This window comes from Syzygium oleosum, unplaced genomic scaffold (assembly GCF_021117445.2).
Source record: "Syzygium oleosum isolate NSW1041296 unplaced genomic scaffold, Sole_v2.1 Sole_v2.19, whole genome shotgun sequence".
Classification (NCBI taxonomy): Eukaryota; Viridiplantae; Streptophyta; class Magnoliopsida; order Myrtales; family Myrtaceae; genus Syzygium; species Syzygium oleosum.
In genome coordinates, this window is record NW_026607503.1 from 373,706 (window position 1) to 400,618 (window position 26,913).

A 26,913-nucleotide genomic window follows, 5' to 3' on the forward strand; every position below is an offset into this window, starting at 1 on the left:
AATTTTGTGTTGTCATTCGCCGTTCAAACTTAATGGGTTGGTTCCGACTGAAAAAAAAAAATTTAATGGATTGAAAATCATATCAACAAATTCCGTGAACTTGAATCAACGAAAGGACAACCTTAAACATCTTCATACAATTTATGGATTACATTGGACATTTACCAATAGTTTAAGGATCGCATTGAACAAATCATGAAAGAGTCTATGTTCAGAACAAGAATTTAGCAAATACAGATATTCAGTCCCGTCACGGTGCTTGTCCTAGGCCTTATCCTGTCGGGACCGACTTTTAACATCCAGCTAAATCCTTATCCTAAACATAAGGGCTTATCGCCCCAGTTTCCGACGCACAGGATCCTTACAAAGGCGAGTGCAGAGCATACTATTAGGATAAGATGCTCTCTTACCATTCTAAAATCTCTAATACCAATAAATTCCGTGAACTCAAATCAACGGGAGGACAATATTAGATATTTTCATATAATTTATGGACTACACTGAACAAAAGTCCTGATACGCCATTGCACGTTATACCTGAGTGCATAAGCCATCTAAGTCCTTTCTCTTTACTTGCTGATTTGAAGTCACGGGTCAAAATTTTGGGCGCATCTACAAAAGCAATCGAATAGAACAATATCATCCAGCGCACCAACAAACATATCTCGCAATAAAATGTAAATTTATCTCTTGAAAAAATGGAAATATTGGGTATCAAAATACAGTGCAGGCGGCTAACCCCCAGCATCACGCATCATATGCTCGATCAAAGTCCAATTTGGGGTTTCTCCGAGAGCGCGTTTGGCAACTTGTCAAGCTCTAAGGGCACGTTTCGCCGCCGCCCTCGTCAGATCTGGCCAGGGCAGCTTGCGGCCTGGGCGAGAATCCAGCCCTCGCCGGAGCCGGTTAGGGCTGTGACGCCCTCGCCGGCGACCGGTCATGACCAAGGAAGGAGAAAGGGAAAGAAAAAAAAATTAAAAAATTCAAAATATAATTAAAATATTATTAATAAAAAAAAATTTGTGTCGTTATCAAATACACTTCTGTTTTTTTATTTATTTCAAGAATCAAAATTTTCAGGCACGAAATTAAAATAAATTATTTTTAAACGGAATCAGGTTCCGAGAATAGAATGGTCTGGCAAACGCGTCCTGATAATCCAAAAATTGCCTGTCACGTCCAGTTGGCCAAAAGAGTAAAGTAAAAAGCAGAGAAGAGCAGTAGTGGGATTCGAGGGTTTCTATGCTTGGACTTTTTGACAGAGGCCGAGATGGAGGAGGAGGAAGAAGAGATGCATGGACGAACGAAATGAAATGATGCGAATCCAGAGTCGAAGCAGCAGCAGCAGCAGCGGCGGCGGCGGTGCAGGCCTCGATGGCTTGTTGACTTCTTCTCGGTCCGCCTCCGTCGCTCTTCTTCCCTTCGGGCCCGGGCTCGGCGGGCTTGATTCAGGTGCTTTCTCTTGCTGCTTCAGTTGCTGCCTCCTCTTCGGCAGTCGGTGTGCGCAGATCTTGATTCCGTGCTGCTTGTTTCGTAAATTTATGGGATTCCGACCTCATGGGCTGCTTGTTCGACGCGTTTCGGATTGCACTAGATTTCTGTCTCTGGGTCTGGGCCTAGGTCACGCTGCTCTGCTCTTGCTGTTTTTCTGCAGTATTTCCGTTTCCTTCTCTCCACGCTGCACTGGTCTTGTTAAAATATTCCGTTTCCGCTGGAAGCTGCTCTGTGGGTTTTTTTTTTCTTTTTATGTTGTTTTGTTTGAATTTTCGCTTTGTCGATTCGGTTCATTGTGTCTGGGTGGATGGCTTCACTTGGGTCAGACTGGGCAGTGGCTTATCTCTCCGCTTCGGTTTATTTTGATGAGGTAGGTAGATATGGGTTTTGCCTTTGTCTTGTTCTGTTCCATGTCGGGATTTTTCATCAGATTTTACATGATGGGTATGTATGTATTTGTCAAACTTAAAGGGAAAGAGAGCTCGCGAGAACGGCCTTGTGGATTGTGGCGGGGATAAATAGTGGGAATGGAGTGTGATCCCCGCCGGCATGATTAGAACCCATGGGGCTCGGAGCTGGGATGGGGGATGTGCATAGATTGCGGAGTGGGGAAGTTTTAGGTTGTTTCCTTCGGAGTGTAACATGTGAGTTGTAAGAACTCCAAGGTTACTCTGTTTTACAGAATTCCCAGTTTCCAGAAGCTATTTTTTTATTTGAGTTTCTGAAGGCGGCAATTTGTGCTCATCATATTTGCTAGGTCCAGCAACGGATGGCTTTGATTGATTAGGGTAGAATAAGAGATGGGATCTTAGTAATGGTTATCAGTAGGAGGAAGAATTACAAAGCATCCTCTCTTCTTTTAGGCTTTTTTTTTTGGAGTGAATGGAGGGGAAGAAAGTTAAAGGCGGGGGGTGATAATTTGGAAGAATTTGAATTTTTCGTGAGAAGGATTTTTGAAGGGAAATTTCTCCCGAATTAAGGCTTAGAGAGCTTTTTGTCAGGTGCAATATGCATCAGAAGACTGACATTCTTAAGTACTTTATCATAACGTTGGAGAAGCTTAGCCTAAGAGACTTATATTTTTTGATTGCTTAGAGACTTCTTTGTCTTTGTTTATACATAGTATTCTGAGATTGATGAGCTGGAAACTTCTCTTTGGGGGAGGGGGTAAATTCAATGCTTTGTAGTTACTGTTGGTATGACCGTCTTTTGTTGAAAGGAGGCATGCATGCAAACACGTCTGTAAAGTATGCGTAACTAAAGATGAGCTTGTCACGAAGAATCAAGCAAAGCTTTTGTACTTTACATTTTTGGTTCATCCCTAACAATAGAGACCGCAATGTGCAAGTAAATTGTGTTTCCAAATTCCTTTGTCAATTTTGATGCTTTTGGCTGTCTCCAGCAACTTCACAAATCTATCACGTAGTCCTAGATAGACTAGCTTTTCAGAGTGTATGATTTATGACGCTATAAGGATACTGCACATTCCCTATATTTGGTTATGCCTTCATTTTATCTTTTATCTATAGCTGATGATTGAGTTGTAATACTTGCCGGGTGTAATGTATGGATTTTTTGCTAGAGATTGCAAGTTTACTTCTGATCTTCATTACACCTTTTCTCTGTGCGTCGTCCATCGATCACTGAATGGTTATTGTTCGCCAATTCCTTTCCTTGTATAAAGTGATTAATCGTGATACGGATGTTCTTCAGGAAATCATGGCACTTAGAAGGTGAAACTTTTTGGTTGCAGGCATGTGAAAAAGAATCTTTGACTGCTCCAGTTGCTCAACCATATGATGGAATCCTGCAACTGCATTGAGCCACAGTGGCCAGCTGATGAGCTTTTGATGAAATACCAGTACATCTCAGATTTCTTTATTGCTCTGGCTTACTTTTCCATCCCTCTAGAACTCATCTACTTTGTGAAGAAATCTTCTGTATTTCCCTATAGATGGGTTCTTGTTCAGTTTGGTGCTTTCATAGTTCTGTGTGGAGCAACCCACCTGATCAACTTATGGACATTTACCATGCACACAAGAACTGTAGCAGTGGTCATGACCACTGCAAAGGTTTTAACTGCTGCGGTATCATGTGCTACGGCTCTCATGCTTGTACATATCATCCCCGATCTACTTAGTGTGAAAACCAGGGAACTATTTCTGAAAAACAAAGCTGCAGAACTTGACAGGGAAATGGGCTTAATTCGTACTCAGGAGGAAACTGGCAGACATGTCAGGATGCTAACACATGAAATCAGAAGCACTCTTGATAGACATACTATTTTGAAAACTACTCTGGTTGAACTGGGCAGAACTTTGGCGTTGGAAGAGTGTGCTCTATGGATGCCAACACGAAGTGGCTTGGAGCTTCAGCTATCCTACACTCTCCGTCAGCAGCAGAATCCAGTTGGATACACTGTACCCATTCATCTTCCTGTGATCAATCAAGTGTTTAGTAGCAATTGTGCGGTGAAGATTTCACCAAATTCACCCGTCGCAAGAATTCGTCCACTTGCCGGGAAATACATTCCCGGTGAGGTTGTCGCTGTGCGGGTTCCTCTGCTGCATCTCTCTAATTTCCAGATCAATGACTGGCCTGAGCTTTCAACGAAACGTTATGCTTTGATGGTGTTGATGCTTCCATCAGACAGTGCTAGACAGTGGCATGTCCATGAGCTGGAGCTTGTTGAAGTGGTAGCTGATCAGGCATGATACTTGATCTTCTCCTGATGTTGTCAGTTATTACTCAGTCCAATGTATTTGCAAGAAATGTTGCCTCTCTTCAGACGCATTGATATCCAACTTAGGACATATGCATTAGCCAGTAAAGTACTTGTGGAAACTTTTGGAATTTGGCCGGTAGCAAATTATTATTTGCATATTGTCTCGGAAAAATTCACTTCGCTTCTTTATGTGGATACACATGTAGAGTATTTACCAAATTTATTGTGAATCCAGGTTGCAGTTGCTCTCTCCCATGCTGCAATACTGGAAGAGTCTATGCGGGCAAGGGATCTTCTCATGGAGCAAAATGTTGCACTTGATCTGGCCAGAAGAGAAGCGGAAACAGCTATTCGTGCTCGCAATGATTTTTTGGCTGTCATGAACCATGAAATGAGAACTCCCATGCATGCAATTATTGCCCTTTCTTCCTTACTGCAGGAAACCGAACTGACCCCTGAGCAGCGTCTAATGGTTGAAACGATAATGAAGAGCAGTAATCTTTTGGCTACACTGATAAATGATGTATTAGATCTTTCAAGGCTTGAAGATGGAAGCTTTCAACTTAACATCGTCACTTTTAATCTTCATGCTGTGTTTAGAGAGGTATGATTTGCATTTATTGGGAATTGAGTTTGATTGCTTATGACTGCTTCGTGATCTTTGTGAACTTGCACACTTTTCCTCCCTTCTGCAGGTCCTTAATTTGATTAAACCAGTGGCATCTGTGAAGAAACTGCTCATCACATTAAATTTAGCCCCAGATTTGCCTGAGTATGCTGTTGGGGATGAAAAACGCCTCATGCAAGTCATCTTAAATGTTGTTGGTAATGCAGTTAAATTTTCTAAAGAGGGTGGCATTTCTATAACTGCTTTTGTGGCTAAAGCAGAGTATCTAAGAGATGTCAGGACTCCCGAATTTTTTCCAGTGCCAAGTGATACTCACTTCTATTTACGTGTACAGGTGTAGTTTTCTTCTACGCTTGCTTGAAATGCTCATGCTTTCCTATGCCCGATCGTTTGCTGTTAGGTATTCTCTACTATACAATGGTTTCTTCCTTGTGCAGGTGAAAGATTCAGGATCAGGTATTAACCATCAAGATATTCCCAAGTTATTCACCAAATTTGCACATAACCAATCATTAGCAACCAGAAATTCTGGTGGGAGCGGACTAGGTCTTGCCATTTGTAAAAGGTACTCTTGGTCGTTAGTTATCCACCTCTTCAGGTCTCATCACAAGTTCAGCATGTTTTTGTACTTGTTCTATACAATTGCTTGCATATTCCGATACAGAGTCAGATGGACTCGAGAGTTGTTAATAAAACCCTGGGGGACTGTACTAAGATCTACTTTTATGGATGGGTGTTCAGGTTTGTAGCTCTCATGGATGGACACATTTGGATTGAAAGTGAAGGCCTTGGAAAAGGGTGTACTGCCACTTTTATTGTAAAGCTGGGAATCCCAGAGAAGTTAAATGAATCTAAGTTCCCTGCATTACCCAAAGTGCCAGCAAATCATATCCAGGCCAATTTTTCTGGGCTCAAAGTGCTTGTTATGGATGACAACGGGTCAGTCACATTTCCATTTATTTTTTGCATGCATACATGAGTACTTGATGTTAAGGCTAAGTTCTATATTAGCATGTTATTGTGACCAGTGGCTGCTATACAGCGTTTACTTGCTTGGAAATCGTCAATATAGAGAGCTCACAATCCAATGTACCGTCCAATGGAGAATTGAAGTTTTCTCTTCCATATGAATTGGTAAAAATCTGACTAGTGATAACATTGCAAGGATGCTGAATGATTCTGGAATATGTGAGATCACATTTTTCCTCGGTATTCTAGCATGCTTTGAAAGCAACACAAAATCTTCCGTGTTCCTTGTACGTGTTAATTATTTTGATAGTAGTTAATGATCGATCGCGGACATAGGTTATAAAAAGGTGAATATTTATTTAATGAGGATATTGATGTAGAGGCAGTCACTTAGTTAGGTCGAGTGAGCAAATAATTTCAAAATGCAATTTTTAGAGCTGAACTATCTAGTCTCAAGTTCTAGGGGATAGTGTAATTACGGAGTTAAAGTTCTGCGTAAAAACTACAGGCGAGATTACTCAATTTGTTTTTTCACCTGGATATATAGTGATGTTTTGCTGTTTGATGATAACAACTCGTCCTTGCCATTTGACTCGCTCAATCTCTTTCTTCATATCCATGCAGTTGGATGGTTTATCCAGTGATGTTGTGGCATAAAACACACTTATTCATGTCATGCTTACTGTTGTCGACTTTTTTATGATGCTCCAGTGTTAGCAGGGCAGTGACCAAGGGACTTCTCGTACATCTGGGATGTGATGTGACAACCGTAAGCTCGGGGGACGAGTTGTTGCGTGTTGTCTCTCAGGAACACAAGGTAGTCCTCATGGATGTTTGCACGCCTGATATAGACAGTTACGAAGTTGCCGTCCAGATACACAGGCTGTGTTCGAAACATCATGAGAGGCCACTCTTGGTGGCACTTACTGGAAGCACTGACAAGTTAACCAAAGAGAATTGCATGAGGGTTGGGATGGATGGTGTTATCCAGAAACCTGTGTCACTTGATAAAATGAGAAATGTACTGTCTGAGCTACTGGAACGCTGACTTTAAATGTCTAGTTTGGCCCCGTCTTTGAGAAGAATGGAGGAAAATAAGACTGTACGATAAAAGCTTCTTGCAGCAAATGATGTGTAAATACCGCGTGCAGTGGAACAATGGAGGGATATCGAGCAATGCTACAGATACCCCCATGTGAAACGAGACTCGTACCAATTTTTATCCAAGAATGGACATGGTCATCAAATGACTCAACAACCCGGAGCACAATAGTGAAGCTGCTAGCAACTTAACGGGATGATGGCAAGTCTTACGTGTCTTCGACAAAGTTGTGATGTCCTTGCAAAGTTGTGATGTCGTTGCAATCGTAAGATACTATGGTCCCATCAATGACATCTCTTTGTCTGAATCAACTACTTTTTGGGTTGGCAGCTCCTGTAGGCTTTTATAGGCAACGTAGTTTGTACCCACTGTAAGTTTTTATACTGTGTAGGGTGTTGGGGCACGGATGTGGGACTTAGCCTGTGCATTGGACACGCCAGTTTTCGTTCATTAAGGCAAATAACTAATGGTTATCTCAAGAAGCATACCCATTTAGGAGCAATTTGGTTGAATGCAAATGCGGGAGACATGAAGATAATCCTTAGTTCAAAGAATCCTAGGTAATAATTGGCCCGTTCATACCATACAATGTAGTGGGCAGTAGTGTCGACGAATTAAGATTTTGCCTGCTGTCGTTTTCTTACACTCGATTTTGGGAAGTGAAATTCACCATCGAGCGCGTCAAAGAGTCCCGAGAATGAAACATCGAAAACGTGGTGATATATTGAAAACAGAGAGCAATTAGCACTTAGCATGTCCCAGTATTTACCTCATAAAGACCTTACAAAAGACACCCCAACCCCCCAATCTTACTGACTTCGACGGGGAAAAAACACGACACGAAAGAGAGACATCCTCGAACCGTGGGGGGTGGGTTTTATTATTAGACCCTTAAAACCAAAACAAAAGAGTATGTTCACTTGGCTCAGTTGGGAGGGAAAAAGATCTCGGAATCCATCCTTTTGGAGCTGAAAGCCTCCTCCACGTCCTGGGGAACGTTGAAAGATGCTCGGAGCACTTCAGGCGATAAGGCCTTCCAAACCGAAGTTCTCCCAGCAAGATGAGTGAATATAGGACTGCAATACCACCACATACAAAGTATTATGAGTTTGATATTTATGTATGTCAATCAGGTATATATATATATATATATCTTGTGATTTTTCTAGGCTTCAAGCGCACACTAATCCTGTCTCGCAGGATAAACCTTTTCTGGCGACGGTCCAATTTAGGTTATTCAACATGAGGATTAGCAACCTTTCCTTAAGAGAGTCCTGTGTAACTTTAATATTAATATCCAGTAGCAAAAGAGAATATGAGGGCGAAAACACTGACAGTATACAGAGGTGACAACATTTGTTGAGACAGACACTTACTTGGGAGTTGTAATAATAGAGAACCAGGCCATCCCATCCGGATCCGCAATCTTCGAGACAACAAAGAACCTGGGCACGATGAACAAGTTCCCAGCCTTCACAGTGGTCTCCAGGACCCTCTTGCCATCGACACCAACAACCTGGGCGCGGCCACTGCCCCTAACAATGTAGGTCACCTGCAGTGCCGAATCACAAGAAAAGCCCGGAGAGCACATTGCACTTCCATCCAGCTTAACAAGATCGGCCCCAAGACCAACCTGACTAACCAAAGGCAGGTTGTTGGTGTTCAAAACAACAACTCGTCCGCCATTCTTAATGTCGACATCCAATGGAGCCTCCTCGCAGTTCAAAACCATGCCATTCCGGTGCCCCTCCTTCGGTTCTGGCATCTTGAAACCAGCATCAAGCTTCACGATGCCACTGCCTGGTTGACTACCGACGAGCGACTTGACGATGCCTTCTTCCAAGTCCCACGCTCGGCTCACGAACTCAGTGGTGAAGCCAGTGAAGATGCCACTAGCACCGGTTAGGAAGAAATCGGTGAATTGCCCAGCTTTGTGAGCCTTTGATGTATCGCCCAGAAAGAGAACGACCAAATCCGTGTCGTCCCTGTTGTACCACCAGGTAACGACGCCGAAAGGGAGGGCGATAGCATCGCCCTTCTTGATTGCTATGACCTTCTCCTCAGATTCAGGGAGGACAATTCCAGCAACTCCACACCCTAAGGGATCACACCACAAAAATAAAAATGCCATTTTTTCACCACGGGGTTAAATCACGATGACAAAAGCGACTGTCAACAGTGAACCACGATATCAACCATGATAATCATCAGGTATTTATATCCGAAAATTGCTTGTTAGAAACAGATTGTAATATAAGAAGACTACAGCTAAAGGATCCAACATCTTAACACGGGGCACGCAAAACAGAACAATGCGACCGTCCACTGAGAAAACGATTATCAGAGAAAACAGCACATCTGAAGAACAGTGACTACGAAGAAAAGGAGCAACTTAAGAGTGTTACATTAAAATTTCCACTTTAAAAAAAAAAAAAAGGAGGAAGAGGAGGATCGCCACTAAAGAGAGTCCGGTTCCAATTACTGTTAGAACCACAGCACAGCACAGCGAGCGAGAGCGAGCGATCCATCTATGCACAGAGTATGATCAACCTCGCGTGAAAAGCAGGCGACGAGAATACGACAAGCAGGATAAAAGCACTGGAAAAAGTAAAAAAAGATAATTAAAGTTGCGAATCATCATCCAGAAACCGTCTTCTTCGACGATCGGACGGGGCAGAGAGGAGCTCGACCGTGATCGGTCCAAGAAACACGAACCGAACCGAGCGATCCGCATCCACGCACAGTAAAAGAAAGGAAACGGAATCAACCTCGCGTGCAGAAAGCGGGCAAACGGAATAGCGAGAGGGAAGGGGGGGCGATGGATGGATGGAAGGCGACCTTGGAGGACGTAAGCGACCTTGGCGGAGTCGGAGTAGCGGGGGAGGGCGAGGCCGTGCTTCTCGAGGGCGAGCTTGGCGGCGCCGATGTTGCCCTCGCGGAGCATGGGGAGGTCGGAGGGGCACCAGGCGTGGTAGGACCCGCCGTCGCCGCCGTAGACCTTCTTCGCGAGCTTCGGGGAGAGGTCGAGATCCATGGGTGCGAGCTGACGGAGCGCGGCAACGAAGGAGGAGGAGGAGGAGCAGCAGCAGCAGCAGAGGAGGAAAATGGGAAGCGAGCGAAGTGAGCGAAGCGAGGGTGGGCGGGGGGGAAGGGAGTGAATATATAGTGAGGAGTGGGAGGAGGATAGCGATGGATCTTTTCTGTTACCGGAATTGTAGCGGATGACGACGACAACGGCGACGAAGAAGAAGAAGAAGATATTTGACAGAGAGTGGAAGGACGCAACTCAGCTTCCAGCTTTTTAACTAGAAAGAGGAGAGAGAGAGATGGACGAACGAACGAACGGCATCTTCTGCATGAGGGACACGTCAGCGTTCGTTCGTGCGTGGGGCCAAGGCTACAGGTCAGCATGCGTGGGGCCCGGCGGCCACCGAGAACAATCAATTTGATCATTTCATTACTGATCCTTAAAAGCCGAGCCGTCTCGTTACTGATCCGGCTTAAAATCTAAAAATTTACCGCGGATTTTTTCGCCTTTGAAAGGTAGTCTCAATCAGATAAATATATCCAGAGCGGTATAAGGAAGGAAGGGAGGAAGGGTCTCGATCTCCCGAGTTTCGAATCCGGAACTTGCCTTCTACTATATTTGCCCCCCTTTTAAATTTTTAAGCCTATCTTGTTTTGGCGTTCTCGGGAAAGGATTTTAAGCTTTTGGCGCGAACGGTTGTTACTAAAGAATGTCGATAGGTACACGTTCAAAAGGGGTAAAAAGTTGGGAAAATGACACAAATTGTCCCTTAACTTTGACCTAACGTGCAATTTGGTCCCTGAACTTTTAATTTGTTCAATGTAGTCCCTGAACTTTAACCTAATGTTCAATTTGGTCCCTGAACTTTTGATTTGTTCAATGTGGTCCCTGAACTTTTAATATGTGTTCAATTTAGTCCCTGAACTATTTGAAAATGTTCAATATAGTCCTTCAGTTAATTCAAGTGCAGGGACTATATTGAACATTTTCATGTAGTTCAGGGACTAAATTGAACACATATTAAAAGTTCAGGGACCACATTGAACAAATCAAAAGTTCAGGGACCAAATTATACATTAAGTCAAAGTTCAGGGACTATTTGTGTCATTATCCCTAAAAAGTTTGCAAATTTTCTCGAGTAGATACATATTTTTTTTTTTTTGCGAAAATATCGATGTAATTTCATAAAAAAAGAACAGGCATGGACCTTTTTTTTTTTGGGTAGAGAAATTGAGAGAGAGAAGAGGTGATTTTTGAGCGTCGGGAGACAGACGAGGAATACTAGATAAACTACCTAACGATTTACTCGTCCTTTGGCTGGAAAAGATCTTAAACCTACGGAAATTAAGGGATAAAGTAGATAATGAAAAAGCAATGAAGTGTCTATATGGGGAAGATTACACTTAAATCCTCTCTGATTACGTAAATCTTTTAAACTGAATTCTTAAACTTCATTTTTTTGGTGGCGCTATTTCCACCGCCATTTTTGTTGAGACGCTCTTTTTTTAACTTTTTTTTTTTGGAGTTAAGTGGCCGAACTACCATTCTCTCTCTCTTCAATTTATTGTTTCTTTTTTCTTTTGTCGGGCTAACGAACAAAACCGTTTATTTCTATCATCTCTCGTATCGATTTTACAATATAAATGCCCCATTACACCTAATAAGATATCTTCTTATCCTGAATCATATTATCACTTTGCCTTAAAAAAGGTTGTTAATTTTAATTTACGCTCTCAATTTTCTTTTTAAGAAGCTATCTAAAAGATTAAAATTTTATATTTATGACGGCTTGTGAATACATAGTTAACAGTTTATTTTTTATTCAAATAGTTTGAGTGAATCTATAATCGAAGTTGAAAATTAAATTTCAATCAAATTATCTAACCGATCTTGACCTTGTAGATATTTTCTTTAAATAAATTTTTAGGTTTCTAAAGTTGTTTTTATCGCAAAAAAAAAAAACTTTAGGTTGCTAAAGTTAAACATAGCTTATTTTGTACTATCTTTAAAACTTTTCACATGTTTATCTGAATTGCAAGATGAAGTTGAAAATCTAGTTACGTTTTTTTCACTTTCAAACTCACAACAGAAGATTACGGAGAAGAGTATTAAACTTATTTTCAAGTTTTGATAGGCCTGTAACGAGACTGAATCTAACATCGATATTAATTATTTTCGGAATAGCAACAAGATCCCGTGATCGTCCTTCCACTCTCCTCTTTAGAATTTTAAACCTAGTTCTAAAGAGAAGGCTCTACCTCACCTACAAAGGACCACCATGGATTGGCGGAGGAGCCCGTCCGTTAGCTTTTCGATGGCATAGTCCAAACTAACTATAGCCCCGTTTGGTTCAGCTTTATAAATAGATATTGGAGAAATGTAAATGCCTTTAACTCAAAGCCTCTTGGAAAAATGCAAAATGACGTTTATTGGCAAAGGGTTCGGGCCACCGGCAAGCCAGATCTGGTGTCAACGGCCATCGCCCGAGGTCATGTGACCCTCGTCAAAGATTGCGTGACAAAGGTGGCTGTTACCGGAGTCACGCGACCCTAGGCGACCGTAACTTGGGCGGTCGCGCAACCTCATGCGGCCCTCGTCGGGAGTCGCGCGACCTTGCCGGCCATTCACCGACGCGATCTGGCCTCGTCAGTCCTCGCTGGCCGCCCTTGCGCAAAAAAGATGAACAATAACAACGAGGGGCAAAATCGAAAAATTAAAAAATTAGTGAGGGTAATTTGAAAAAAAAAAATTAGTTTGGCAAATGCTGAAAGCCCTACTAGCTTTGGGCTTTCACTTGAAAGCCTCTTGAGAAGGTTTGCCAAACACCTTAGCATTTTGCCAAGGGGCTTTGAAAGCCGAAAAGCTTAAACAAACAGGGCCTATGGCTGGTTTCAATGAGGGAGTTGGAAGATATCCAAATAGTGCTGGATCTCTTTTCATATTATTACCTAAGTCTAATTTTTTAGAGGTGAGTCCTAGCTTAAACTAAGCTAATTATCACCATTTTTTTTATCTTTTTTTTCTAATGATGTCTAATCCATTGAATTGAATCATTGTCTTGGTGATATTAAGCTACTTGTATCCCTAGAGTTTATTCGACTAAAGAGTAAGCCTATGATGAAACCTAATCTAAAATTCAAAGTCTAAAACTAGGGGTGTCAAAAACACCCGAACCCACCTGACATGAGCCGAAATTTTCAGGTCGGGTCTTTTTTCAGTTCGGGTAGTAGATATATCAACAGGCCTCGAAGCTATTCGGTTCGAGGTTCGCTTACCTGAACCGAACCAAACCGAAACAACATAAAACCCTTCATCTTCTCCTTCTCCACCTCATTCATCAAGCTAGACACTGAACATGATTGCGAAGTTAGTAAACAAGAGACGACTTCACAATTGAATCGCAAAATTTTTTAAGGAGAAAACCCAATTTGAACATGATCTCACGCAGCCACGAATTCTCTTGGGAAATGATAAAAAAATTATGAAAAACGAGGGCACTTTGTCTTTCAAATAAACTTCTCAGGCCCATTTTATCCTCCAACGCGTGCACGGCGTGCCGATGAATTTCGCATTAGTTATGTCAGGAAACTTCATAGCAACGAATATTCGTTTATGATGGTCAATACGAGTGCCTCAGGCCCCGTTCAGACCCTGCATATATCGGTCAGGATATGGTAGCTTCTAGGACAACAGCGCAATTACTCAAAACGGCTTTCCAGGCGACCGATGCTATTATGCTTTTCAAGGAAAGTGGTCCAGTGCAACATAACTTCATCTGGTGGCTAGAACAAAAGAAAACTGTGTGACAATGCATATAAATTGAATTGATACTAACAGGCAATGGAGGCAATACCCAAAAGTGATACGCTTGCCATCCATTGAGATGAAGCCAAGCTCAAGGAGATAAAGATTTGGCTCTAAAATGACTTTTTATAAAACGAAGAAGTATTTGATGCCCGAGTGATACAAAATTCCAGACAAGCATATGCGCTCAAAACCAAAAATTGGTTCGGAAAATCAGAAAAATGAGAAAACATATCTACTTGCTTTGGTTAATGTGTTACTCATTGTCCTGTAAATGTATCCCTTTTAGCTTCTCGAAGTGTTGATTGTGCAGACTAAACTCGAACGGAATTAGACTAGCAGCAGCTCTAGACTAACAGCTGCTGCTCTGTACCTCGTTAACCGAAGACTAATCCCTGATAGCAGTGACCGATATTCTCATGACTTCGCAGGACCAGAAGCTCCATTTGGCATTTGCTCGGGGAGTGATGCCTTTTGAGGTACTTTTCGCAGGAAGGTTTTCGTATAAAGGGAGCCAAAGACAATAACCTGTTCAACATAACAGAAGTGTGAGTTAGCTGGGTCAGAAGCAATTCAATAAAATGCTTGAAAAGAATCAGGTTGACGCTTACCGCACCAATCCACTGTTCCCAGCTAAGAGGATGGGCAAACCACACACATGACAGCAAAATGCTGACCAACTACAACAGAAAAAACTGAAGTCAGAAGAATCCTTTATGAGCCTACGGCTTCAGGGGTCAGAGATATATTACCTGTCTTGTGGTCATTATAGTCGCAAATGTAAGAGCTCCAAAGGTCCGAATAGTGTAGGAAATAAAAAATTGACTGGTTGTTGCTACCTGATAAGTAAAAGCAGGATTTTGCACAAAGTATAATACAAAAGGAAAACACTAAAGTTAACTAGACAAGATACAGGAGGAGTGGAAAAAATCACTTACAGTAGAAAGCAAGGCAATGTCAAAGAAACAATCGTTATGCCGATAAACAAAATCCACGGCTGGAAGAAGGTGTCCTTGTAATATAATACCTAATCGAATAAGAAAAAATCAATGAATGCATGCCATCAATAGATATTAAGAGTAGAGAATTTGCAGTTTGTCATGACACATCATTGCTAAGACCATCTCTTCCAAAAAAGTTTGGAAGACCTAGATTACAACCATCAATGAACTTTTTTTCAGTATGAGATCATATGATTTTAATACTCATGCTCAAACATCAATAATCATTAATCAATGTCGCAGAAAGCACATAACAAGTCGAATAAACATCAATACTGGAGATGCAGAATGCAAAACACCACCAGAAGAAGTTGTTGAACTCAATAAAAATTGGGACTTGCCTGTCAAACTGAGAATACAGGAACATATCGTCGTATAGAAAATTTGATTGTGTATCTCCATATTGTAGCCCTTAAATAACTTGTCCTGGAATGTGCTAGTAAAGCCATCAAACCTAGTAAACGACAGATAATTGTCCAAGTCACAAACACAAAAAAAATCGAGAAGAAAGAAAGAGCAGCTTCTCCAAGCTAGTATGGCCCAATAAGCATAAAATCTCACGCAGGCGCGAACGAAATATGATACAGACCTTTCAAAAGAAAGCAAATGAGGAAAGAAAACCACAAATGAAATTGATAAATTTATGTAAGACATGCTGAAAGGGAATGGTTAAATACCCAAGATAACCAACCATGAGGGAAACACCCCAAACAGTATTTTCCCTTCCTCTGCTGTATGGGCTAATGTCAGGACCTGCCTACGATGAGAAGGAAAAAACAATGGAATCAGAAGACATCTGAGTAAACAATATATTCAAACAAGGCACCAAGGGGGTATTCAGCACTTTGCCAAACCATTCTCTCAATCAACTGAAAAACTACATAAATATTTATGAAAATCTCATCCAGTATTTTCTAGAAATTGAGAGTTTGGAGCTATCTATCCTCTACGAAATAGAAATCTAATCTAAATTTGGAATTCTTCTATTCCTCCTCCACACCAACCAAAGAATGTCCAGAACGATCCATTTTAGCACTTCACCTTCTATCTGCCTCTTCCTTTCTAAGTCTGGAGGTAATAGTACATCTAGTTTACTCTGGGCAAAAAAAGTAAGCCGATAATCTCACACTTCAGGGAGAAATGAGACTTGGAAAATTTGCACGGTCAAACCACAAGATAGACAAACAAGAATGCTGCTTACTATCTTTCAATGCGGCACCGTATCAGTGACTAGCAAAACGGACAGCCATCAGCCAAAGTAGAGAAATAGTTCTTTTAAGTTATCCCATTACAAGCACCATGGATTCAAGTTCTTAAGCTTGACATTCATAGGTTTATATCACTCACTCTCAGATGTTTTGAGCTTTCAGATGCCAAAGAACAAGTAAGTCCCATTGTACCGAGCAAGAATTTCAAAAGGTGAGTAAAAAGGAGAATTTGAGGGGTTATTACAATGGTCACAGAATCGTAGAATAATAGACCTGCTAAACCTAATCTGGAAAATCATTATTAGAATGCTTTGCTAAATCGAGGTGGATGCTGGTGTCCTATAGAGCAACACCTTAGAAAATGAGCTTAGATAGGATGAGAACACGGCAACATGTCAAAGAACTGACTAAAAAATACTAAGGAAATAGGAATTAATAACAACTTGACAAAATTCATTTTCTTTTGCTAGGCAAGTGATAACAATAGTCATTTAAGCCCAAGGTACTTTTTGTATTTTAGTGAACTTTTTACAGCTAAGACAATTAACACATTGCACAAAAATGAGTACCAATAGAAGGAGAAAAGATGATATGTCTGATGCGATAACAAATATGCATAGAAACTAATCTCACATTTAACTAATGTATTCAGAAGTTCAATAGGGTAAAGTAGATGCTACCTATTAAATCTACTAGAACACGTAAGCAACTATAAGTGGGTTGGTAAAGAAGCTAAAAAGTACAAATCTAAAGCTCAAATCAAATCAATTACTGCAGAGAATACCGCTTTTCTTTTCAATAAGGATGCTTCTAAACTATGCTGCAATAATTAGTGTAGATGGGAAGAAAACTCCCACCAAATTTGTTATATCTTAAGTCAAAATAGCAAGCTCACATCTTTCATAGATTTAAATTGTACAGCAACTCAAAGGAACATAGAGGTAGTGTAGTCAAAACACAACTGAGAGAGGTCAAAAAAATAGGTTGGGACCACGATACATACTGGATATAAAATAAATATCGAGCACCCCAGTGTCACCAGAAAAGCTATCAAATAGTCAGGTCCCTTGTATCTCTTTTGCATGATTACTGTTCCCCAAACCTGCAGAAAATCGAAGGAAAAGCGTAGTTTGCAAATTACCACTCAAGATAAAGCATTGATCCTGCATATATAACACTAAAGTTTCTAGCGGTAGCAAGAACTTGGACAAAGCTTGTAATAAATCAATAATCAAGTAAGAATATTAATATTTTCCACCCCAAAACAACTTGGTGATTATTAACTTTAGTGGACCTACCAGATTAACTGGAAAGAGCATGGGAAAATAGCATATGTTTCATCTGGTGATGAAAAAATACAGCTCATATTGATCATTAATGATCGAGGTCATGGACAATCTGCAAACATGACTAATTCTTGATCGTATCTTTTTCAAAGACAAAGCTTTGTGTCTTTTAAATGTGGCAAACAACTGTCCAATTAGCAAAGTTTCAAAAACCTCCATTCAGCTAAGTAAAAATAGGTGGATTCACTTAACAGCAGCATGCACCTAGGCATATCTATACAATTGAAGTCATTAGGACATTGTACATCAAAACTTTATTAATTGGACAAATTTTGTCTCTCGCCAATTAGATACATGATTTACAGAGATGTAAACTTTTCCAGCACAGGCTTATCATGAAAAGAAAAAGATATAACCAATTTTCTTAAGGTGTTGGTATTATTAAGCTCACCATGACAGGTATCATCTTTGCGCACTTTGCCAGAGTTTGAACAGGAAAACTGACGTACTTCAGTGCCTACAGAAAGAATGTGCTGTCAGAAATGTCCATGTGTATGTACATCTATTTATGTGCGTGATCTAATTCATGCCTCTTCACTAGAAAATTTGCGATAAAACTAACATGTTAATTTGTTAACAGTTATAGTATCTTAATATAATTAAGCAAAACGGCACATCTTACCTCATACTGACACGTTGTTGTCAGGATATTTGATATTGATATGAGGCCATATTTATAAATTGGAGCAACAGGGTCCAAGGCCTTCTTACTTGCCTAAGAAAAAACGAAAGATATGACCATAACTGGCAGGAATAATGAAAAATTGATCCAATATAATTTGTTATATGCCTAACAGAACATATTTTGCCCCACCAGCCTAAGATACCCAGCAGCTTACTCTTGTACCATCATGGTATAAGTAACATCCATCTATTGAAAAAAGTTTATGCACCAACTACTGTCCTTTCAACAGGCATCTATTCCCCATAGACAGATTACATAAGGTAGCAGCATGCAGATAATCTCAACTTACAAGCAAAACACCCGCAGAAACAGCAGATGTAGCGATACGGTTGCAGAACACGAGAAACAGAGAATACTTAAAGTATTCCTGATTTGCCCCAGCACCATAAGGCACTCTCATGATCTTTTCCTGCATGAAAGGACTTTAAACAAATTAAAAGACAATAAGCAACTGCAGATGACAATGCAAAAGGATAAAGGGGTACAGAGAGCACAGAGATAAGAATAATAAAACAGAGAAAATAGATTCATTTTGAAAGGTCCGGAAAGGAAGACAGCCTTTCAAGTCCAAAAGGTACAGATTTCAACATAATCACTTGCAGATTGTATTTATATCAGTGAGCTAGATAACTATAGCCATAAAAAGAACAGATTGAACAAAATAATCTGAAGCAAACTCTGCTAGTTCTGGAATATGTAAAAAAGCCAGTTAATCAAGTATCATCATTGTACAATTGGTTAGATGTATATACATTCTACAGGCTTTCAACTACTCTCAGAGCTCTCTGAGCAGAATCCTTGTATAGAATTGCTCTCCATAAGCAGTTTAAACAAATTTATTGGAGCTGAATGATGCCATATCATGGCCATTGGCCATCGAAGGCGCACAGGCAAACCCATATTAGCTCTCAAACTAATGAACTTGAATGAGAGAGCCCAAAACCAGTTCAAAGCGGTCAGCTCGAAGATCCAATAAAATAATTCCAACAATTGCAATAAACTGTCAGAAACTCAGCATCTCCTAACACAATTAGGTCAGCGTACTGAGTATCGACGCGATCCACATAGCAAGTCTTCAACTTTCGAGCCAGCGTTTCTCCAACTCCACTTCTAATCTAAAAACGCTAGCCAACTAGTTAAAGTTTTATTGATAAAATCACACGAACCGCCAAAAGAATTTCGTTGACACGAGAAATGCAAAAATCTTTTCTCCCTATCGACGCCAAAATCCAGCTCCACCGTAGGACAATTTCACACATCACCAAAGAGGAAAAACGCAGCCAACGTGTCAAGATGCATTCATTCTATTTAGAAGACGCGACATTAGAAACCTGCAGAACTCCGTAGATGACGAGAGTCGTCATGATTCCGGTGACGGCGAAAACGCCCTTCCATAGCTTGCTCTTGCTCTTGCCCTCGTCCTCTCTCCCCACCGCCGGCGCCGTCGTTTCTTCGGCCATAAACCATCCACGAAATCTCTCCCCGGAGAATCGACAGCTCTCAATGCCGCGTCGGCCTGCGACGGAAGAGCTCGAGCTCCGGAACCCGCTTCGCGAGGGAGGAAGCCGACGCGCTTCGCGACTGCTCGGCGGCCTAAAAATCGGAAGCCTCGACGACCGGACCGACCGACCGATCGATCTCTGCTAGGGCAACGGCGCGGCGGAGGGAGAGGAGCTCGAGCGAAGTCCGATTCGATTGGAGGGGAGTGCTTGGGCGACGCGACGACGATGATCGTCTTCTTCGCTGCCTCGTCTCCACTGCTGTTATTTCTCTTGCGTTCAGTTGCATTTTCTAACTCCTTTTTTCTCATTTTATTTTATTTTCCGGTTCTCGGAAACAAATTCAAGGAGGGGTATATGCTTGCCACGTCAGCAGGAGGAGGTGGGGTCGGGGCGATTTTGTAAAGTTTCTGTTTTGTTTTCCATTTTTAGGGTGATTTGTTTCCCGAAAAATATATCATTCCTGAAAAATATATTTTTTTCGATATTTAATTGAAACCTGAAAAAAAAACCTGAAAAGTATTTTCCCTTATTTATTAAGAAAAATCTGATGGAGAGAAATATAAAAAAAATTGATATTTTTTAATTATTTTTTTCTTTTCGCTTTTTTCTTAACCAGACGCCAACGATAGGCGAGCTCGCCCGATCTAGCAAGGCTTTAGTTAAGTGATTTTGTTCGATGTGAAATAAATAGTTTATGAACTTTAGTCTAATGTGCAATGCGGTACCAATCTCTAAATTTTTAATTTGTTCAATATAATCCTTAAACTTTAGTAAAACATTTAACGTGGTCCTTGAACTTTTATTTGTTTAATGTGGTCCATGAACTTTCAATAAATGTTTAATGCAGTTCCTGAACTTATGAAAATGTTCAATATTATCTTTTCATTAATTCAAGATAAGAGACAATATTGAACATTTTCATATAGTTCAGGAACTAAATTGGACATGCACAAAAAGTTTAAGGACCATATTACACATCAGGTTAAAGTTTGTGAATCACGTTGAACAAATTAAAAATTAAAGATCACTGTATATCGAGTCAAAATTCAAAAACTATTTGTATCATGTTTTTTTTAGAAAAAAACACGAAGCATCAGGAAAAAAGAAGAAGTATAACTTGTGAAGCTAGTTAACCTTCGACTACAATGGTGATTCCTGGGCACGTGGTTAGAACGTCTCCGTACAATTTCAGTTAAAACTTCCGGATAACGGTCTCGGCGACGTCCACGAGCATATATCCAGAACCAAAGGCCGTACTTTCTGCTTTATATGCACGCAAAATCATGAAGGCAAGTTCGTCAAGAAACCAGACAGAACAACAAGATACAATCTTGAAAGCACGTCTCTTGAACTGCTGTTGCGGTTCATGGAATGCATTCTGTTCCCTCGTCCTCTTTCCCCTCGCGTAGCCGTCAAGTCGAGGTTGAATTCGCTGGAACAAGGCTTGTTTCGCTTACCCTTTTGTGATGATAATGTTGGGGTTCTTGTTCTGTTGTTGCAGTGTTCGTGTGTTTCTCGCAGCTCATCAAAGCGCGAGGATTGGAGTGTACAGGAAGCGGGGTTTGAGCTCTGCTTGTTGGGCTGTAGGAAGCGAGGCGGGAGACCTGTTGGGCGAGAGTTTGCTGAAGGGAAGTGAAAATGGTTCTTTGTTGAGCGCTCTTGAGGATTCGGCTTCGGTGCCATTTGGGACTGTGGATGCCGAGATCACACAGGAGACTATCGATTTCTTCGTCAGCGATGCCGAGGGCGATCCCGATTGCCCATCGGAAGGGTATTCTTCGATTGAGCAGGCGCTTAATTCTCTGCGCGAAGGAAAGGTCAGAGAAAGCACTAGTTGGTTCGCATTTCTTCCACAGATTTCGTTTCACTACCATTCAAGAGTTTATGCAGAAGAAATTTGGCTATACCTGTCCGTGAGCCCGAAACTGGTGTTGGTTGTCAATGAAGAAGACGGTTATTAGATGAACAATATTAGTACACCCTAGCAAGATTTTGTAACGGATTCCACAATTATGCAGAGATATCTGTTAAATTCCGAACTCAATGAACCTTTTCTTTTTCCTTTTTGTACTTAGCCTGAGCACGATGAACATACTGTTAACCATCATTGCCCGTTCTTAGATTGTGATTGTGGTAGACGATGAAAGTGGGAATACTGAAGGAAACCTTGTCATGGCAGCCCCTCTTACAACTCCTCGCGATGTGGCCTTCATGGTGAAGCATGGTTCTGGAATAATTTCTGTTGGCATGAAAGAGGAGGATCTTCAGAGACTGAAGCTTCCTCTGATGTCACCCGAAACCGAGGAAGAGGACTCGTCTGCTCCCACCTTCACGATCACCGTGGTATAGCCTTTAAGCATGCAGCTTTCTCGAGTTTTTATGCATGCGTTGACTATATCTGCCACTTTAGAAAGCTGTTGAAAGTAGTTAACGGTGATAAAGATAACGCCAGTTACGTCTTGTGCCTGCATAGGATGCAAAATCGGGCACGTCAACAGGGGTTTCTGCTTTTGATAGGGCGAGGACGGTTCTCGCTCTTTCATCTCCTGAGTTCAAGCCAGAAGACTTCAGAAGGCCGGGCCATGTGTTTCCCCTCAAGTACCGAAATGGGGGTGTCCTAAGAAGGGCTGGTCATACTGAGGCTTCGGTGGACTTAGTTATGCTTGCTGGCCTGCGACCAGTTTCTCTTCTTACGGCTGTAATGGATGCAGAAGATGGTTCCATGGCTTCTCTTCCCAACTTGAGAAAGCTGGCATTGCAGTACAGCCTTCCAGTTGTTTCAATAACAGATTTGATTAGGTGACGCATCATTTGTTACTCTTCAATTACTCAAAGATCTCTTTTCTACTACATCCGCAAATTTCCTTTGCTGAGACAAAATCACCTGAAAGAGATTGAACGGAGGAATTCGCCAAATAGAAAGGTTAACATTTTAGACCAAAAGATTGACTCAGCCTGAAAATTTATATATAGGAGCTCATCTTACTTAGAGAATGATGCTCGGAACTATCTCTTGTAATCAATTTCTTCACGCTCTATGTTCTGGGGTTAGTCGGTACCATTCAAACTGTTAAAACTTCATAACATTAACCTACTACTTAAGTAGCAATATGGTGACAATGTAATTTTGATCTGTTTTATGGTAATGAGACATCGTCCTTTTTGTTATACTCATGATGGGTGGTGGGGTTCTTCTCTCAGGTACCGAAGAAAGAGGGAAAAACTGGTTGAAAGAACTGCCATATCACGTTTGCCTACTAAGTGGGGATTATTCCAAGCTTACTGCTACCGCTCCAAGCTTGACGGGACAGAACACATAGCTATTGTAAAGGTCCCGTGCGAGTTATAAGTTCACTCCTTATGTTTTCCCGACTATGTCGACTGTTTAATCCTTTTACGTGATACTCTCGATTACCTGTATGAATGATAATCAGGGGAACATTGGTAATGGGGAAGACGTCCTAGTGAGGGTTCATTCCGAGTGTTTAACAGGGGATATATTTGGGTCAGCTCGGTGTGATTGCGGGAACCAGTTGGACTTGGCAATGCAATTAATAGAGAAAGCTGGTAGGGGAGCTGTAATCTATCTCCGAGGTCACGAAGGAAGAGGGATTGGCCTGGGTCACAAGCTGCAGGCATATAATTTGCAAGACCAGGGTCATGATACAGTTCAGGCCAATCTAGAACTAGGGTTAGCAGTCGATGCCCGAGAATATGGCATTGGTGCCCAGGTCTGTGCATTTCACCTTCTTCTCTTAGTTCAGTTATATCAATAGCAAGGTTAGACTAATGCATGTGATATCAAATGATAGAGCGGGTTGGAAGGACGAGTGAACATATAATACGAGGAGGACTGTGTGAGTCCTACTCAAATTACCCAAAAAGGAAGATGATAATCTAGACTGAACCATCAGCGACGAGATCTGTAAGGTGCTGTTAAGATGGTTCATGTGTTGGTATGTAACAAATGTAAGTCAAGAAGAAACACTGCTGAAGTTTTTGATGCTCAGAAGTTGGGGAACTGACAATTTTACATTTAAGCAATAGACCATTGAATGGTATCAGTAATTTCTGCTAATCTTCTAACTAAGAACCATACTGCGAAAGATAATTTCATTAAATCGGCGAGTAGCGCGAAACCAATGTTTCTACAGATCATGTACAGAAAGGAACAGCCTTTAATTTATAGGTTAAGATTGGAACAGTTGCTTGCTACTGCATATAGTAGTTTTTTGGTTTCTGCAGTCAATTGGTGATGCTTTTGCCATGCCATATTGTCTGTTCACCAGACTTCTCTCTAAGTTCTGCAATATCGAAAATGGATCAGATTCTGAGAGATGTTGGAGTTCGAACCATGCGGCTGATGACCAACAACCCGGCCAAGTTCGCTGGCCTGAAGGGCTACGGATTAGCCGTTATAGGCCGGGTTCCTGTGCTGACACCCATTACAGAGGAAAACAAGAGGTACCTGGAGACAAAGCGAATGAAAATGGGTCATATCTACGGCTCCGACATTCGAGGACCGCTTTCCGGATTCGTCGATCCAAGAACGGGCGAGGACGGTTCGACGGGGGCTTCGTGAATTGTCCACAGCCTCGATATAATGCGGACAGGTGCTCATTCGTACCACAAAGAGTTGGGACTTTTGAGTCGTTCTATATGGCGACGCACCTCATCGGACCGCTTGTTCCCGCTTCGACATTCGATCAAACTACAGATGATGGAGGATGGATGAATGGATGGGGGTGATCGGATAAAGCACAACTTTTTTTTTTTCGGTCAAAAAGTAAAGCACACTTTGATGCATGAGCACGGAGACGCAATTTTCTGCGGTCATGTACATACCTGTGATTGTACTCGTTCATTTATCAAAATCCCGGTTTTCATATCCTTCTCTTTTGTATTTCATGGTTATTTCATTATTTGATATGAATTTCCCGTCGAGATCTCACTTGAAGACATTACGAAGCTGTAGATCTCCAATGCCAATGCTCATCTAAATTCACTCAAACTTTTTGTGATGCGATTCCCGAATCTTTCGATTCAAATCATGAAGCTTTAGAGTTTAGAGTGCCTTTGATTACAAGAAAATTCGTGTTTGTAGTGATCTTAGTGAATAAATAGGATTAGTTAGGAAAAAAAAAAATGTCCGGCAGCTTTCCTATTTTTTTCAAATCATATGAGAGCTGGACTTGTTTACGTTACATAAATTATTCGGAGGCGTTAATCAATTTTTTATTTTGCTTTTTTTACTGTTGTTGTATAACTATATTTTTATCGTGGAATTAATTGCATATTAGGATAATGACACAAATAGTCGCAGAACTTTGACCTAATGTATAATGTAGCCCCTGAACTTTTAATTTGTTCAATGTAGTTTCTAAACTTTAGTCCAATATGCAATGTTGTCTCCGAACTTTTGATTTGTTCAATGTGGTCTCTAAACTTTTAATACATGTTCAAGTTAGTTTCTTGACCATATAGAAATATTCAACAATATTATTCCATTAATTCAAGTTCATGGACCACATTGAATAAATTACAAGTTTAGGAACAACATTACACATTGAGCTAAATTTTAGAGACTATATTGAACAAATTAAAAAGTCGAAGATCAGATTACACATTGAACCAAAGTTCCAAAATCATTTGTATCATTTTCCCTTTCATATTTTTCTAACCGGTGAAGAAGCACGAATCTCTATCGCGCGCAAACCAAACATCCCAATATGTGGGCCGAATCGAATGGGCCGACGAAGCTCCAACGGCCCAATATGTGGGCGCATATAAACCCATCTTCTTCTCCCACCGGAAAAAACCCTAGACGACGTCTCCAAAGCAGTCCACCGGCGGCAGGTCTCTCTCTCTCTCTCTCTCTCGCTATGTCTTTGATGCCGATGGAAGTTGTACTGATGGAATCTTGTCTTGCATTTGTCGTTAGGGTTTTCGAAGGATCCCGGAGGTTTCAGAAACACCTTCTCCAGCCGCCATGGCCCCTGCTAAAGGTACTTCAGGATTTTTGCCCGCTTGTATTCCTGTCTCTCTCTGCGTGCGTGTGTGGCCGCCGTCGCTCGAGATTTGGTGAATGAGCTTCGTTACTGTCGATGGCGGCGATGGTTTAGCGGGCATGGATCGACATTTGCCTCGTGTTGCGTTTTAGCTCAGCTCTGTAGTAGTGCAATTTAGCTTGGCAGAGCCAGCTAAATTGCTTGTTTTGGTTTGTTCCGAACAAAAATGTTTGCCAAAGGGCGTTGGTTTTGGGAATGTCACCGGTGTCACAGCATAGAAATACTGCCAGGATGGTTTGTAGTTTCTTTGTTGCCGCGGCCAATCGCAAGATGCCGTCGCCCAGTGTCTGTGAAGTTCACCTGACCTGGTCGCTTTAGCTTGCGGTCATGCTTGTTTTGGCTTTTGGCTTTTACCATCATTGTGGGTTTCTCAGTGTCTGTCGTTGGGTAGATATTGGCGTTTCTTGATATTTGAAATTACTGAGTAGATTCATTCGTATATGTGGCCAATGTGGAAGCTATAATTTATGCTGTTCTTGAGGCTAGAAGTTCCCCTCTGCAACCTGTGACTGTGTATCATTGCTATTTGCTACATGAACTAAAAGTGTTTCGACCCAAAAAAAAACTAAAATTGACCATGTCCGTCATGTAATTTTGTGTGGGGATAGTTGGTTTGCTGTTGGAGGGGTTCACCAGCAAACATGGGGTTTCTGATTGTGATTTCAGCCTTAGAAACTCATCGTATGTGTCTTGTCGCCTGCAGCTGACAATGCAAAGAAGTCTGATCCAAAGGCTCAGGCCTTGAAGGCTGCGAAGGCAGTCAAATCAGGACCGACCTTCAAGAAGAAGGCTAAGAAGATCCGGACTTCAGTCACCTTTCACAGGCCGAGGACCCTGAAGAAGGACAGAAACCCCAAATATCCTCGCATCAGTGCCCCACCAAGGAACAAGCTTGACCATTATCAGATCCTCAAGTATCCCCTCACTACGGAGTCTGCAATGAAGAAGATTGAAGATAACAATACTTTGGTATTCATTGTTGACATCCGAGCTGATAAGAAGAAGATCAAGGATGCGGTCAAGAAAATGTATGATATTCAGGCCAAGAAAGTCAACACCTTGATCAGGTAATCCCTCCGTAGTTGCTGACTACGTAGTTGTGTGTAGGACTGTTTAAGCGCTGATCCCTACGTAGTATTGTCAAGTTTACCTAGATAATTGATAGGTGTATAAATCGGATTGTTACAGAGCTAGATAGGTTGATATTAGTTTGTTGCCGATGAATAAAAACATTCCTCCTGGGGTAGTTGTTAACATGAATAAGAGCTGGCTGCATGGGTTCACATAAACACATGCTCAATTTATTTATCTCTTTGTTAATTTTAACTTCTTGTTATATGGTTTTGTCTGAAC

The 26,913-nt window shown here is 41.3% G+C and overlaps 5 protein-coding genes across 11 annotated transcripts in view; 3 read left to right on the top strand and 2 right to left on the bottom strand.

The window, feature by feature from the left end:
• Positions 1-26,913, top strand: part of LOC115670507 (60S ribosomal protein L23a) — a 76,914-nt gene that overhangs the window by 49,173 nt on the left and 828 nt on the right. The window contains exons 2-3 of the mRNA XM_056319909.1: positions 25,420-25,497; positions 26,264-26,627. Coding sequence (XP_056175884.1) covers positions 25,482-25,497; positions 26,264-26,627 — 380 coding nt within the window. The 5' untranslated portion in view covers positions 25,420-25,481. The remainder of the gene's footprint in view (positions 1-25,419; positions 25,498-26,263; positions 26,628-26,913) is intronic.
• LOC115670166 (ethylene receptor) lies at positions 1,206-7,074 on the top strand. Of its 6 annotated transcripts, none has more exons than XM_056319904.1 (7): positions 1,206-1,452; positions 3,248-4,202; positions 4,455-4,823; positions 4,915-5,181; positions 5,285-5,412; positions 5,589-5,786; positions 6,441-6,589. In XM_056319904.1, exons 2-7 carry the CDS (start codon positions 3,291-3,293, stop codon positions 6,517-6,519), a joined length of 1,953 nt encoding a protein of 650 aa, XP_056175879.1. In that variant the 5' UTR covers positions 1,206-1,452; positions 3,248-3,290; the 3' UTR covers positions 6,520-6,589. The 6 variants fall into 6 exon arrangements, with proteins under 6 accessions (XP_056175879.1, XP_056175877.1, XP_056175878.1 ...); XM_056319902.1 differs by lacking the exon at positions 6,441-6,589 and adding an exon at positions 5,876-6,403; XM_056319903.1 differs by lacking the exon at positions 6,441-6,589 and adding an exon at positions 5,890-6,403.
• Positions 7,617-10,173, bottom strand: LOC115670167 (glutelin type-D 1-like). The gene is made up of 3 exons (XM_030591373.2): positions 9,757-10,173; positions 8,295-9,015; positions 7,617-7,994 (listed from the first exon to the last, which is right to left on the bottom strand). Exons 1-3 carry the CDS (start codon positions 9,950-9,952, stop codon positions 7,844-7,846), a joined length of 1,068 nt encoding a protein of 355 aa, XP_030447233.1. The 5' UTR covers positions 9,953-10,173; the 3' UTR covers positions 7,617-7,843.
• LOC115670503 (UDP-galactose/UDP-glucose transporter 5) lies at positions 13,748-19,790 on the bottom strand. 2 transcript variants are annotated; one of them, XM_030591805.2, is made up of 11 exons: positions 19,322-19,790; positions 18,280-18,399; positions 17,928-18,020; positions 17,697-17,762; positions 16,963-17,061; positions 15,429-15,508; positions 15,093-15,205; positions 14,689-14,777; positions 14,503-14,589; positions 14,362-14,430; positions 13,748-14,278 (listed from the first exon to the last, which is right to left on the bottom strand). In XM_030591805.2, exons 1-11 carry the CDS (start codon positions 19,448-19,450, stop codon positions 14,168-14,170), a joined length of 1,056 nt encoding a protein of 351 aa, XP_030447665.1. In that variant the 5' UTR covers positions 19,451-19,790; the 3' UTR covers positions 13,748-14,167. The 2 variants fall into 2 exon arrangements, with proteins under 2 accessions (XP_030447665.1, XP_056175881.1); XM_056319906.1 differs by having other exon boundaries at positions 18,280-18,412; positions 19,322-19,459.
• LOC115670547 (monofunctional riboflavin biosynthesis protein RIBA 3, chloroplastic) lies at positions 20,719-24,434 on the top strand. The gene is made up of 7 exons (XM_056319905.1): positions 20,719-20,914; positions 20,994-21,309; positions 21,614-21,835; positions 21,966-22,291; positions 22,694-22,823; positions 22,927-23,223; positions 23,820-24,434. Exons 1-7 carry the CDS (start codon positions 20,859-20,861, stop codon positions 24,072-24,074), a joined length of 1,602 nt encoding a protein of 533 aa, XP_056175880.1. The 5' UTR covers positions 20,719-20,858; the 3' UTR covers positions 24,075-24,434.

What these genes read in the sequence shown, in the direction of transcription:
- LOC115670166 (XM_030591370.2), top strand. Translation starts at nt 3,291, where the DNA reads ATGATGGAATCCTGCAACTGCATTGAGCCACAGTGGCCAGCTGATGAG. An exon ending in GGTCTTGCCATTTGTAAAAG is followed by an intron (nt 5,413 to 5,588) that starts GTACTCTTGGTC and finishes ATGGGTGTTCAG; the next exon opens with GTTTGTAGCTCTCATGGATG. An exon ending in CTTGTTATGGATGACAACGG is followed by an intron (nt 5,787 to 6,527) that starts GTCAGTCACATT and finishes ATGATGCTCCAG; the next exon opens with TGTTAGCAGGGCAGTGACCA.
- LOC115670167 (XM_030591373.2), bottom strand. Translation starts at nt 9,952, where the DNA reads ATGGATCTCGACCTCTCCCCGAAGCTCGCGAAGAAGGTCTACGGCGGC. An exon ending in GGTCGCTTACGTCCTCCAAG is followed by an intron (nt 9,016 to 9,756) that starts GTCGCCTTCCAT and finishes GTGATCCCTTAG; the next exon opens with GGTGTGGAGTTGCTGGAATT. An exon ending in TCTATTATTACAACTCCCAA is followed by an intron (nt 7,995 to 8,294) that starts GTAAGTGTCTGT and finishes GTGGTATTGCAG; the next exon opens with TCCTATATTCACTCATCTTG.
- LOC115670503 (XM_030591805.2), bottom strand. Translation starts at nt 19,450, where the DNA reads ATGGCCGAAGAAACGACGGCGCCGGCGGTGGGGAGAGAGGACGAGGGC. An exon ending in CAAAGATGATACCTGTCATG is followed by an intron (nt 17,062 to 17,696) that starts GTGAGCTTAATA and finishes GATTTTCTGCAG; the next exon opens with GTTTGGGGAACAGTAATCAT. An exon ending in CGATATTTATTTTATATCCA is followed by an intron (nt 15,509 to 16,962) that starts GTATGTATCGTG and finishes TTCTCATCGTAG; the next exon opens with GCAGGTCCTGACATTAGCCC.
- LOC115670547 (XM_056319905.1), top strand. Translation starts at nt 20,859, where the DNA reads ATGGAATGCATTCTGTTCCCTCGTCCTCTTTCCCCTCGCGTAGCCGTC. An exon ending in ATTCTCTGCGCGAAGGAAAG is followed by an intron (nt 21,310 to 21,613) that starts GTCAGAGAAAGC and finishes GCCCGTTCTTAG; the next exon opens with ATTGTGATTGTGGTAGACGA. An exon ending in CCACCTTCACGATCACCGTG is followed by an intron (nt 21,836 to 21,965) that starts GTATAGCCTTTA and finishes GTGCCTGCATAG; the next exon opens with GATGCAAAATCGGGCACGTC.